General features: G+C 32.5%; 1 protein-coding gene across 4 annotated transcripts; it reads left to right on the top strand.

Annotated features, from left to right (window-relative positions):
- The first annotated feature begins 262 nt into the window (after positions 1–262).
- Positions 263–12985, top strand: LOC106065914 (zinc finger protein 91-like). Of its 4 annotated transcripts, none has more exons than XM_013224840.2 (4): positions 263–358; positions 3703–3936; positions 4528–4877; positions 7892–12985. In XM_013224840.2, the coding sequence occupies exons 2-4, from the start codon at positions 3720–3722 to the stop codon at positions 8366–8368; spliced, it is 1044 nt and encodes a 347-aa protein (XP_013080294.2). In that variant the 5' UTR covers positions 263–358; positions 3703–3719; the 3' UTR covers positions 8369–12985. The 4 variants fall into 4 exon arrangements, with proteins under 4 accessions (XP_013080294.2, XP_055900383.1, XP_055900381.1 ...); XM_056044408.1 differs by having other exon boundaries at positions 280–367; XM_056044406.1 differs by lacking the exon at positions 263–358 and adding an exon at positions 390–531.
- The last annotated feature ends 204 nt before the right edge of the window (positions 12986–13189 follow it).

Here is a 13189-nt window from a genome sequence, read left to right as displayed (position 1 = left end):
TTTAAGTGTAAAAGATTTTTTTTAAAATCACGACGCTCAGAGTGTTCCTTTTAAAGGGAATATTCATACTCATAGCGACATGTCACATACCCTGGCAGGTTATATAATAGTTTATTTTAATTATCTATATAGATATACTCATAGACTCCAGATCTTTAGAACAGATCTAGATTCTAGTAATCTAGTATATCTAGATCTAGAAATATAAAATTAAAATATTTCAGATCTAGATCTCGATATAATCTAGAGCAGATCCTAGAGTATATTTGCGGCATTGCATGCTGACGACGATGGTGCGCAGAAAAACATTGATTTACTTCTAACATCTCTCTTCGGTTTTTATAAAAATTAAACTCAGGTTCAGGCTGTTGGTCCACTTATTGTTATTAAACTCATATACTATATAGATCTAGATCTAGAATCTAGTTATTTAATAATTATAGAGTCTAGTATAGATCTAGATATATTATATCTAGTGACAAGTAGTGATATACTACACCGTAATACGGTAACATAGGCGTCATAGGCAGGGTAATTAAATTGATAATCTCTCTCTCTATTCAGTCTATTGTCTCTAGTCTATTACTAGATCACTAGATGATCTAGATTCTAGATCTAGATCTACTATTATATAATAGTATTATAGATCTTGATCTAGTAAAAGTAAAGTCTAGTATTTTTACTAGTATTATTTAGAATATATTATAATATATTTATATAATTTATAATATATAATAGAAATATAGATCTATATTATTCTATATTAATAATATTATATTCATTATTCTAGTATTTTAGTCTATAATATAAATAAGTCTTTTACTCTATAATACTCTATAATCAATAATAATAAATAATATTAATAATAATCATACTCTGTGTGACTGTGTCTTTATAAGATTTCTAGATTAGATAAAAAATAAATATAATTTGAGTATTAATTAGATCTATATTTAAATTTATAGTATAGAATAATAGATCTAGATCTAAGACCTAACTAAGATATACTATAGTCAGAGAATGCTATTATAGTATCTATAGATATGTATGTAGTTATTGTAGACATGTAGAATACCCTAGAATCTAGATTATAGATTATAGTAAATTATTTATAGAAAATTAGTCTTAATTAGATCTGATTAATCTGATTATATTAATTATTAATCTAGTGAATTCTAGTGCAGTCATAATAAATAATTACTATTATTAATTAGATCTAGATCTAGACAATCTAGTATTTAATAAATAATATTAATAATAATAATTAGATCTAGATCTATCATAATTTATCTTCTTGATATATATGAATATACAGATGTCAGATTAGATCTTGCTAAAGTTTAAGTATTTTCCTTGACCAATCTATACTAGATAGATCTAGATGAGGGGTCCTCAACCTGCGGGCCGCAATCTCTTGTGGGTCAGATGACGATTTTCCCAGGGGCGCCTAAGACCATCAAAAACATGGTATTACTACGGGATTTATCGATGAATGTGAGATGTATGGCTGAGAGGGAAAGATGCTTGGGTACCAGAGAAGGGGGCTTGAGTATGAATCTTGTGATACATCATACTTCCCAAATCTACCTGACATTATGACAGAAGTCAATTCACAGTTATAGATCATATTCTGGAGACATCACAGGAAGAGTTTATTGAACTCATTAATAGTGATGCATGGAAACATGTTTTCTTTTCATTGTAAGTTTCATAAATATGGATCAAATGTTTGCTGTAGAATCCTGGCCGATTAGCACCTTCTATGTCTTTTAATATAATTTTGCGAAACACGAGTTATCTAGCCTATTAGTTATTAAATATAAAATGTAAATACAGAAAAAAAATATGCGATGTGATCTCTCAAAGACTGTCCAGAGAATGCCTGATCTGGTGAAACAGAAAAAAGCTCAGACTGTTGCAACACTATTGTATTTTAATGATGTGAGGCCTCTATTCGTACTTCGCCATGCTTTTAAATTTCTGGACATAGCCGGGGGGGTTTAGGGGTTCACCTCCCTCACCTAAATGAAATCCCTCCCTGGAGGGAATTTTGTGACTGCTTTTTTGCTTTGATTTTGTTTGTTTTAGGTGAGATTTTAATGTTAAACCATATCACTTGCCTCAGCATAGCCAAGGGTATTTTGAGGTTAAAAGCCCCTCTTCTATAAAACAAAAAATAATGCGAATGACAGTCACCAAATTCCATGAGCGTAGCCAAGAGGGATTTTGAGTTTTAAACCCCTTCCAAAATTTTTTAAAATGATAAAACCCACTCTTCAATATAAGACTAAAGCATACAACAGTCACTGGATTCTATGAGCATAGCTAAGAGGGGTTTTGAGTTTAAAAAAACCTCCAGAGGGCTTTAAGTTAAAACCCCCTCCTGAGGGTTTTGAGTTTAACCACCTCCCCCTCTCATTCCAGCGGGATTTGAAGCTAAAAGCCACCTCTTCAATATAAAATTAATGCAAACTACAGTCACCAAATTCTATAAGCGAAGCCAAGAGGTGTTTTGAGTTTAACCCTCCCCTCCCACCAGATGGTTTTAATAAAGTGCAGTAAATAGGAGACTTGGTATTTGAACTAAAATTGTGTAAAAATAGGATAACGCACTCTAGATACCTCAGAATATATATGCTTTTTTTTTTGTTTTAAATACTGGAAATAGTGCTCCCCCAGACCCCTGGCTGGCAAGGACAGGGTGTCTACAGTCTTAATACTAACTCCAGGGTCTTCCAAAAGAATGAAGGGTTGGAATGTAATAAAGATTAATTACATACATGAACAGACTAGATTGACCTAGGAACATGCATAGGAAGTAATCATCTTCTTTTTGAAGTAACGTTTGTATTTTATAAGATGAGATAATATACACACACACACACATATATATATATATATGTGGTGGGATTGGGAGAAAAAGTCTCCCCCCCCCCCCTCAAAAAAAAAATAAAAATAAAAAAAAATCCTGGCTACGCCCATCAGTATGCAGCATGAAAAGGTGAATAAGATATAGAAAAATAAATAAATGTAATTTAAAGATAAAATTTCATTCATTTGTAATTTAATTGTAATTAGAATTACAATTTTATAATATTAGTATATGAGTTATAAGCTTATAAGTTATATAAGCTTATGAACTAAATAATTTTATGGTTGGGGTTGCTGCATCTGCGATGAACTTTGCACTGGTTTCCAAAATTGGCAGCTCTCCATTTAGTTTTTATTCTATAAAGGAAGGGGGAAGTTTGTTCCAGTGTCTTTTTCGGGCCTCTTGATAGGGGATGCAGCTTTGAAAGACATGGGCAAATCTCGCTAGTTCCTATTTTTAGTTTCCGTAAACTTGTTGTCTCATTCCGCTGTATCCGGTTCTGGGACAAAATATTATATGTCTGTCGTGTTAGGACAGTTGGTAAGAGGCATATTTTTTAAAATTGAATTTAGTGTGAAAGCTGGTCCATTTCTCGTTTATTTAACTTTAAAAAAAAAATTCCTTCCAGGTGGAGAAGGACTTTGGATTGTACCCAGTTTTGGCATTACTTCTCTATAAAATAAGTGTCGAAGAACCATGTTAATGATTATCTTAAACAAGAATAATTTGTTATTAAGTCTAAATTGACTCTAAATGAGTATTACATTATAATTCCTTAATTTTGTCTTTTATTTAATATCTCTTTTTCTTTCTTTTCTTTTTTTTTATAGATTGACTGATTAGAACAATGGTTGGTTTTAACTGTTCTATTGTTACCTGCAAAGCCCATAGATTTCATTCTAAGGGTCTCTCTTTCTTTTGTGTACCAAAGCTGGGGATAAAACCATGGAAAAATCAATGGAGAGACAAACTTTTAGAAAAAATCAATAGAAATGATAAAAGGTTTAATCCTCACAAGGCATGTATTTGTTCAAAGCATTTTAAGGAGTCCTGCATCACAGTAGGTAATAGACACTGCATTAAATATTACATAGATTAAACATATCTTTTTTTCACCACTTGATCTAAATCTAGAATTTATTGTATAACTAGCCTACCAATCAAAACTCAGTTTTTTAGATGGTTATATCTTTGGATAGATTCCAGAAATCGTTGTTTATAAATTCTAGGATGCCTTCAAAGAGATTAATATGTACAACTCTCTATGAATAATAGTTTTTAATCTGTATGGGGAAAAATATTTATGAAACTTTTTAATAGAAACTCTTGCCTGGCTGTATCAGATATTCACTTTAGGGCTGCCCATCCCTTGCTGTTTGGGCTAGGGCGTAATCATCTTGATTTCTGAAACATATGAATCAAATCTTTAGAATAATGAGATATTTTTGTCTTAGAAAATGTGACATGATTTTAAATAAAAAAATATTTTTCCATTTGATCTCCCATGTCTTTTGGAGGAGCGTTTGTAATTTAAAATTTAGAACTACATGACATCGTAACCATTTTAAGTTTCTTTTTGTGTTTGAAATAGTTTTGACATTTTTTATTGGAAAGTAAATTACATCTATATTAAACATCAGAATTTATGTTCATAGGCAAAACTGGCAAGAAATTCTTAGTACCAGGGAGCCTTCCTACTGAATGTATGCCCGTTAATGAGAATGAGAAAGATTTTACAGATGATCTAAGAAATATGATAAAAAATGAACATCTGGATATGAATGAAACAACTTTACCAACTCAGACAACTGAAGAAAAAAATCACAGTTTGAAACCTGACTTAATATGTGATGTAAAAAGCGAAAGCAATGAAGTGTTCTCATTCACTCAGCCTTCAGAACAGCAAAAATATAATGTGCTATGTAACATACAAGCAACTTTAAGTTTGGAAAAAATTAAAACACCTGTTTTGCCAAAGAGCAATAAAAAAAAAACTCGCCGAAAGGTAAGGCATTATCAATTTCAAGCTTAGAAAGTCAATTTTTATAATTTTAGATTTATGAAGTTAAGATACTCTTGATACCAGTATTTAAGTCATTTTTTCCCTTGCTCTAGAACAGGGGTTCTCAACCTGTGGGTCGCGACCCCCTTGGGGGTCGATTGACGATTAGCCAGGGGTCACCTAAGACCATCGAAAATATGGATTGTTATTGTCTACTCTTCTATTGCTGTATGTGTGTGTGTGGGGGGGGGGTCGCGTCAGAGTGGGGGATTGTAAAAAAGGAGTCGCCGAGCTTAAAAGGTTGAGAACTGCTGCTCTAGAATATCATGCTCTGTACAAATTTAGATGTTAGCAGAAGTTAAAGAAAAAATCTCTTTAATTTGATTTGCTATAATATACTATTGCAAATGTTTTGTTAAATGCATTATAAAAAAACCTTTTTTTTAATGTCCTATGGAAAAAAAAATTCCTTAAAATTATTTGCATTAGTAAAAAAAATAAATAAAATTATGGCCTACTTGGGACCTTTAACAATGGTAAATCTTTTTGATAAGGCACTCTTGAGAAAGGGGGTTACTAGTATATTTCCTCCTGTTAACTCAATGACCCACTTAATTGTTATTCTAAATATATACTGTGCAGTGTTCATTGTCTACCGTGTCTAAGTCCAGTAAGCGAGATGAAAGCCTGGGCATTGTCTATGGTCAGAACGATGTCGCCCTCACAGCAGTTCCTTCCTCTCAGCGTAGCAGATGAGACCAAAGGAACGGAATATCCGATACAGTTTGGGATCAGTAGCGCCACAGGCTCTACCAGGCTGTAGCACAGTGTGCGGCAATCTGCCTAAGGGTCACCAGCTCCTGATTTTTCCTCAGGGTTGTCTCCTGAAGCCTTTCATTGTCTACCGTGTCTAAGTCCAGTATGCGAGATGAAAGCCTGGGCATTGTCTATGGTCAGAACGATGTCGCCCTCACAGCAGTTCCTTCCTCTCCGCGTAGCAGATGAGACCAAAGGAACGGAATATCCGATACAGTTTGGGATCAGTAGTGCCACAGGCTCTGCCAGGCTGTAGCACAGTGTGCAGCAATCTGCCTAAGGGTCACCAACTCCTGATTTTTCCTCAGGGTTGTCTCCCGAAGCCTTTCCCATGTTTGGGCATAGCCGCAAGGCAGCGGAGGTTTGGATTCAGAGTTTTCTTTCTCCTTAGTGTCTAAGTACACTACCAAATATAATAGGGCGCAAAAAAATCCTTGGCAAAATTTCTAATTAAAATCCCATAACCCAAAATACACACACAAACAATAAAAAAAAAAAATGTGACTGACAGACAGCACAAAATAGTGGTTTTTTAAAATGTATTTACTTATAAAAGGTTACACTGTTGAAAGTCTAGACTGAGTAGCCATTTTTCATAAATTCCATTTTGAACATGATGATGATTGTTAATTCTAATGATTATTTAAATAGATCTATGTGTAGAAGCACTAAAATATTAATGTTGTAACATCTTTTTCTATCCCAAGTATTTAGCAGGGCTTCTGTTGTCTTTGTCACTGTTGAGATCTCACTGGTCTTATTAAAAGTTTTGTATATAGTCACTTAAAGTTCTTTTTTTTCTCCCTTCATATTGATTTGCTTTTAAGTAAGTGGTGGGGGCTGTAGATTGCCCTGTTGACCCCTGCTTTTCATTCATTTCATTTCTGTCAGTAGGTCGTTTTTGTAATTTATCATATACTCTCCAAATATTGAAACATTTCAAACTTGTGGTCAGTAATTTTAATATATTTTCTCTCTGTGTCTCATCCTTATGCCATAGAAACTATCTAGGAAGTAAACAGAATTTCCAAAAATGACTTATTAACAATAGTAAAGAAAAGTAACAGGACATTGTATAGTACCTGTTACAAACTCAAACCAAAAAACCTCAAGAAAAATAAAAAAAAAACCCTATCTGTCCCAAGGAAAAGAAATGCAAGTTTGTTTTCAAGCTTTTCCATACTTCTGTATAGAGTGTTTGTTATGCTAGGTCAGTGTTTCTTAAATTGTGGGGAGCCTCTCTCTCCCCCCCCCCCCCCCCTTAGAGCAGTGTAAGGTCGTCACGAGGGAAGTGCAGCATCCTGAAAAAAAAAAAAAAGGGAGGTGAAGACAGTCAATTTCTTTTTCAAAGGACAGAAAAAAGTATTTTCTTTGTAGTTATCAATCCATGTTTGACTAGTAACCTAGTAAAATGACATTGTCATTAATGTTTGACAGATTATTTAAATGTCGATTCATCTTTTAATAACACTTATCAATCTTCTTCTCGACCCTTTTTTTTTTTTATTAGAATGAAATTCTCCCAATTGTTGTAGATCGTTTTGACAACTTTTGTTTGCCAAAAATTAAAAAGGTCCATAGACAGTCATTTTACAAAAGACAGAGATGATCTTATGACGAGTACACCCATTACAGACACACATTTGCTATATGTAACTCAAATTCTCTTACATAATAGTATAGGATAGTGTTGCCTCCTTCCTTATTAGAATTAATTTGATAAATTTTTTTTTTTACTAAAAAGAATAGTGTGCTGTATTGCAGAAAAAACACATCAGCATTGACTTCAGCTTTTTTTGACTTGGGCTCTTCTTAGTATGAGGAAAAGAGAGTTCTAAAGCTCTGAATGTAGAAAAATGCTTGATGCAGAGCTTCGCTAAAGGAGCTTATACACACACAAAAAAAAAAATTCATTGCATTAAATAAACAGGGTTGAGGGAGACCCTTGGTCTTAACCATTAACAGTCATTTGAACACACCACTGTTTAATAAAGAGGCCAAACTAATAGTGGCTAAAGCTGATTATTAACACTTGGTTGTTGAGCTATGGGTGATGTGCAGGGAAAGAAAGAAGAGCTAGTTAAAATCATTTCAGAATTTATCTCAATAATGAGAGTTAAACACACAGTAATTGAGTGGCATCTTTGTATTACTAAACATGTTGTATTACATTTGTTATTATTTTTCTCTCTTTCATTCAGAAAAAAAAATTGAAGTCAAAAAGAATTGTCCATTCAACGAATGTGAAACGGGTTAGAACATTGAAAGTCAAACAGGTAAAAACAAGCCAGCATGCTGTCAGGAGATCTCTCAGAAGTTCTACAACAAACGGTCGGATTGATTATAAAAAGCTACTTCAGCGAAGCGAGGAGAAACCCTTCAAGTGTGAACGATGCCACAAAGAGTATAGTTGCCCAAACACTTTCAGACGTCACCAGAAGGATGCAAAACTATTCAAATGTCGGTTAGCTATGGACGAATGCCAGGGAAACAATTCTGGTTCCACTTTTATTTTTGTGAAAAAATCAAAATGCAAACTTTGCTTCAAAACATTTCCAGACTCAGAAATGGAAGACCATATTCTTGTTCATAAGACATCGTTCCAATGTAAATTATGTTTGAAAACATTTCTTAATGCTGGCTTTTTGAAAGCCCACACTTTTGTTCATATTAGTTAACACAGTTATTCAGATTCACAAATTTGTCAATTCTCCAACCAGACTGGTGAAGAGAGCTTTGAATATTTTAATTCTGGTAACAGAAAAAGGTAAAATGTGCTTATTAAAGCAACAAAATTATGACATGTTTACAATGCATTGTCATACACTTGAAGATACCTACCCAATACTGGAGACAATGTGGCATATTTCATCCGCAACATACCATGAACTGTATTTGAGTGTATTTATGTACTGATTGCTGATTGCAGATGTTAATTTTGATAACACAACTTTCTCACTCCATTAGTTAATTAATTTTTTTATTCATCATGTAAAACCTACCATATGTAATGATCAGCTTGTTATTTTCTGTGTCCATTTTTTTTCCCAGTAGTTCTTAAATGTGTTCTGTCTGCTGTTATTTGCTTGCTTGTAAAAAAATCACTGACTTTGGTTGTTTTATAAGTATTACAGTGTTGTATAGGAGACAAGTTCACATCAGCACAAACAAGTAGATCTAATAAAGATACATTTAAGAAAACTGTTTATATATCAATTCAATAGGGTTTTCAGTAGAATGTCAATTATTAGTATTTATTGGGACCAGGGTCTGTCTGGATAGTTGAATGTGGAATATTATGACTGGTCCATTTCACTAACTATGTAAAGAAAATTCATATGGGGGCATTTAAACATAAAATTCTAGTAAAACAAAACATTATATATAGAAGCCTACCTTTATTTAGAGAAATAATCCCTGATCTTGCGCGACACTAACCTGGGTCATCGAGATACTCTACTGTAAAACAAAAAAACATTAAAGGCATCCCAGATATTTGATGCTCTTGCTATCTGATGTTTGGATAAAGGAAATTTTTCTGTATTTAGAAATGAGGGATGATTGTCACAGTCAGTAAGAGCTTTTGTTTTTTTTAATAAACAATAAGGATACTTCTTCTACTAAAGCCATGCGCCTACTATTATCTATTTTATGTGTTCCACCCTAAACATCATAATTCTGTGTTGGATGTCCCTATTTCTTCCCATAACTAAAGTGCAGAATTCTATATTTAAATAACTCTTTTCTCTAATCCTTAACACCAGTATGAAACATGCTACATTCTGTACGTAATGAAAGAGAAATGGATCTTAAGAATTATCTTTAGCTGTTGATATATGTTTAAATAAGCCATATTAATGAGACTGAGTTTCATCAAGTAAAAAAAGTAGTTATAAATTCAGCCATCATAGCTCGAATTTACCCTGTATGGAAATCTCCCAAAATTTTTAGAATGATGGAATGTCTTCGAGGGCCTTATTATGTCTCCCTGACTGGGAAATAGATAACCCAAAAATTCTCTGATTGGAAAATGATTCATGATTTTTACAAGCCTCTTTTAAAGTATCACCTTAGCCAATGACAATTGTGTCATCAAACACGTTATTTACACATATTTACATCAGCTGCAATTTGATCTCAACAAAGTTAATTCATATTATAGATGAAAGATGTCATTCCTGTATGGTTACTATCTTTAATAGTATTGATCCATTGGTTTTGTATCATGAAAACTTCTTTTTGATCATCTCTACTTGATGCTTAACTTTTTTCTGAGGTACTTTGAATCTTCTTGTTACATATTAATGAGAAGAGATTTCAACCATTACAGAAATTACACAGTTTCCTCATGTAGGGCATTTTCCCTTTATCAACTCATGAATTCTATTACAAAATTTCTCATGGTTTAAGTTGTTATCTTGTATAGGTTTCCTTCTTAGATTGTTACATCTAACAGCTATGACCACTCTTTCTATGATTACGTTTTTTATCTTGCAGAGGTTTCCTTCTTAGATTGTTACATCTAACACCTATGACCACTCTTTCTCTGATTAAGTATTTTTTTTCTTTCCTCTGATCAAATCTCAAGTTTTTTCTTGCCATTTTCCTTAAATCTGTAACATATGTGTTGATATCTTCACTTTTGCTTTGGTTTCTTGAATTGAACAGATGAGTCTAATTTGTTTTACCCATAAAATAATATCGAAGGGCTTTTATTAATTTATCCAATTTCTTTCCATTCCCTTTTTCAAACTGAATTCCCTCTCTAAGCATCATTTGCCTCAGCAGCCTGTCTTCCTGTGATGGTCAATAGAGGAGCTACTCTTACCTAGTGAGTAAACTTTGTAGGTCATACAACTGTGTAGCTCTTTCATTGTTCAGCCAGCTGCTTTTGAACTCTAGCCAGTGAGTAGCCCATGACCTGTGCCTGTTGTAAGGAGAACACATTTCTGACACCATGTTAAAATATACTGTATTAATGAAACTAACCCTTTCATCAAGTAAAGAATTACCGGTAGTTTTCTTTTCATAAGATTACTGTTTTAAAGGTAGATAACACATACTATTACATTTTGAGTAAAGGGACATAACATAATTCCATTTTTTTTCCTCAATTGTTAAACACACTATATGCTGTGCTTGCAATACAAGAGACATGGATATTTAGCTGTTGATACACTTTCTATAGCTTTTTAGTTTTTGTTTTGTATTAAGTTACACACACACACACATATATATATATATATATATATATATATATATACATAAAGTCCAAAGATTAGTGAGGAATGAAGTACTTCCCGTGGCTGTGCAGCCCCAGCTGTGACCTACATATTTTTCCATATCCACACTATATATTTTTATGTGAATTTCCCATCTCCTTTTTTAAAGAATGTGTGGATGAGTAGTGTAAACTGCTCTTGTCCAATCTATAGGGCTGGAGTTCAAAACCTGAATCAAGCTGAGTATTTTTTGTAGAGTGTTATAAGGCAGCACAGATACTCTTACAGGTTCCCTCCTACTAAAAGAGATAGGACTTGATTAAACTATAGAGCAGTGAGCATGCTATAACATATAAGATGCACTATACAAAAGCAATTAAAAAAAAAGATTTAAATATTGTTATATAGAAGTCTCTTGAATTAGGGACACAGCTCGAGTCCAATCCAATTTTACTCATGAAACTGTTTCAGCATTTTGAAAACTACTCATAAAAACAGAATTACAATTATTTTAAGAATGCTGGGTTTAATAACAACAATATGCCAATCTTTTCAGCAGTGCATGTTTTTTTAAATTAAAAATTTAAATTTTGTTCATGAACAAAATTTAAGATGCTCTTACAATTGTTATGTTTGAGTCTTTAGAAAGATTATATATTGATATATTCAGAAATAGATAATAAAACCTATCTGGCAATATTTACTATTCCTAAGATTTGCTAGAAATTATTTTCTTCATTTCGAGTGAACAAGAAAGTTTGTATTTTGATATTTATTATATTTATTTCTTTTTAGTTATTCAAGATTTTATGTCATGTTATTTTTTTTTCATTTTTTATAAGTGTGTACATTTTTCATGCCTAAACATTATTTCAACCATCTGAATGAAATAGTTTTTGTACAAGGATGAAGTTATCATTCAATGAAATATCTCCACTAAGTGCAACTTTTAATTTCTGAATGATGCTAAAAATGTATTTATAAATGTGTGCATTTCTCATGACTAAACATTATTTCAACCACCTCAATAAAATAGTTTTGTACAATGATGATGGTGTCATAAGATAAAATCTCTCTCTTCACTAAGTGCAACTTTTAATTTTTGAAAGATGCTAAAAACTATTGGGGCATATGGGAGAAGCGTGTAGATCTAAAAGATTATGTTGGTTACTGTAGTAAACAGTGAAGGAGTCAAAAATGAGTTGCAAGATAGAAGCACATCAAATGGATCAGTAAAGCAAATTTAAGTTAAAAAAAAAAATGTGATTTTCTTTGTTGGGCTTATTTTAAAAAAAAAATGAAATTGATGTTTTTATTTTTTTCTTATTTTGTACAAACATTCAATAACACACTATCAAAATAAATTACAAAAAAATAAGGATCATTTAACAAGAACTTTTGAGAATATGGATCTTTGATCAAACTTGTGAGGCTCTGACTGGACCAGCATAGGCCTAGATGAATTGTCTGAATAAAAGGGGGGAGGGGTTTAGAAAGTTGAGTTGGCATGGCTCGTTTAAAAATTAATTTCATAATATTGGAGCTTCATTAAATGACTTTTTCTGTGAATTAACAAGCTGGATGTTTTAAATGTCAAATTTTAGATTTAAATCTCTTTCTCTCCTTAATAGCAATACCATCGTTGATTTGATCCCATTAAATTAATTTTTGTTTTTTATTAACTTAATTTGTGTTTTATAAAAAGAGCATGCATTCTGCTAAAATTCTATACCAAAGTAATGTTTTCTGATTACAAACAAAAAGTGTTATTAAAGTTTAATCATAACAGGGTAGAAATTTCAAATGTAAAAAAATGAACAATTCTGTCAGAAGGTGGAAAATAATTACGGAGATAAAGAGTTAATTCTGACTTGTTGGATAGGGTGTGTTAATGCACATATAATACTGCATGAACTCAATGATGTTCTGTATATTTGTAAAAGTGGCACTAATATTTGTCTGTGTGTTTATGTATGATGTTTTTCTGGTGAAATGTCTACATCCTAGCATATTATGAGCATGTTACATGTTCTGTCTCTAAATAAAATAGACCTCAATGGCTTCAACAGTGAATTCGAGTTTATGAATTTATGAATGAGTTTGTTCTTGGCTCCCAGATCTTCATATTCAAACATGAAAACATTAAACATATTTTTGTTCATCCCCTTATTGAAAACAAAGTGTGTACTTACCAGCACCACAATCTCTGATTAGATTTTAAGGATGACCTTTTCTCTTGCAAATTCAAATGCCTTACTTTTTGTGTTTGCTTGTTTA

This window comes from Biomphalaria glabrata, chromosome 10 (assembly GCF_947242115.1).
Source record: "Biomphalaria glabrata chromosome 10, xgBioGlab47.1, whole genome shotgun sequence".
Taxonomy (NCBI): Eukaryota; Metazoa; Mollusca; class Gastropoda; family Planorbidae; genus Biomphalaria; species Biomphalaria glabrata.
Note: the sequence above shows the minus strand (reverse complement) of the source record. Positions and strands in the feature narration are given on the sequence as shown.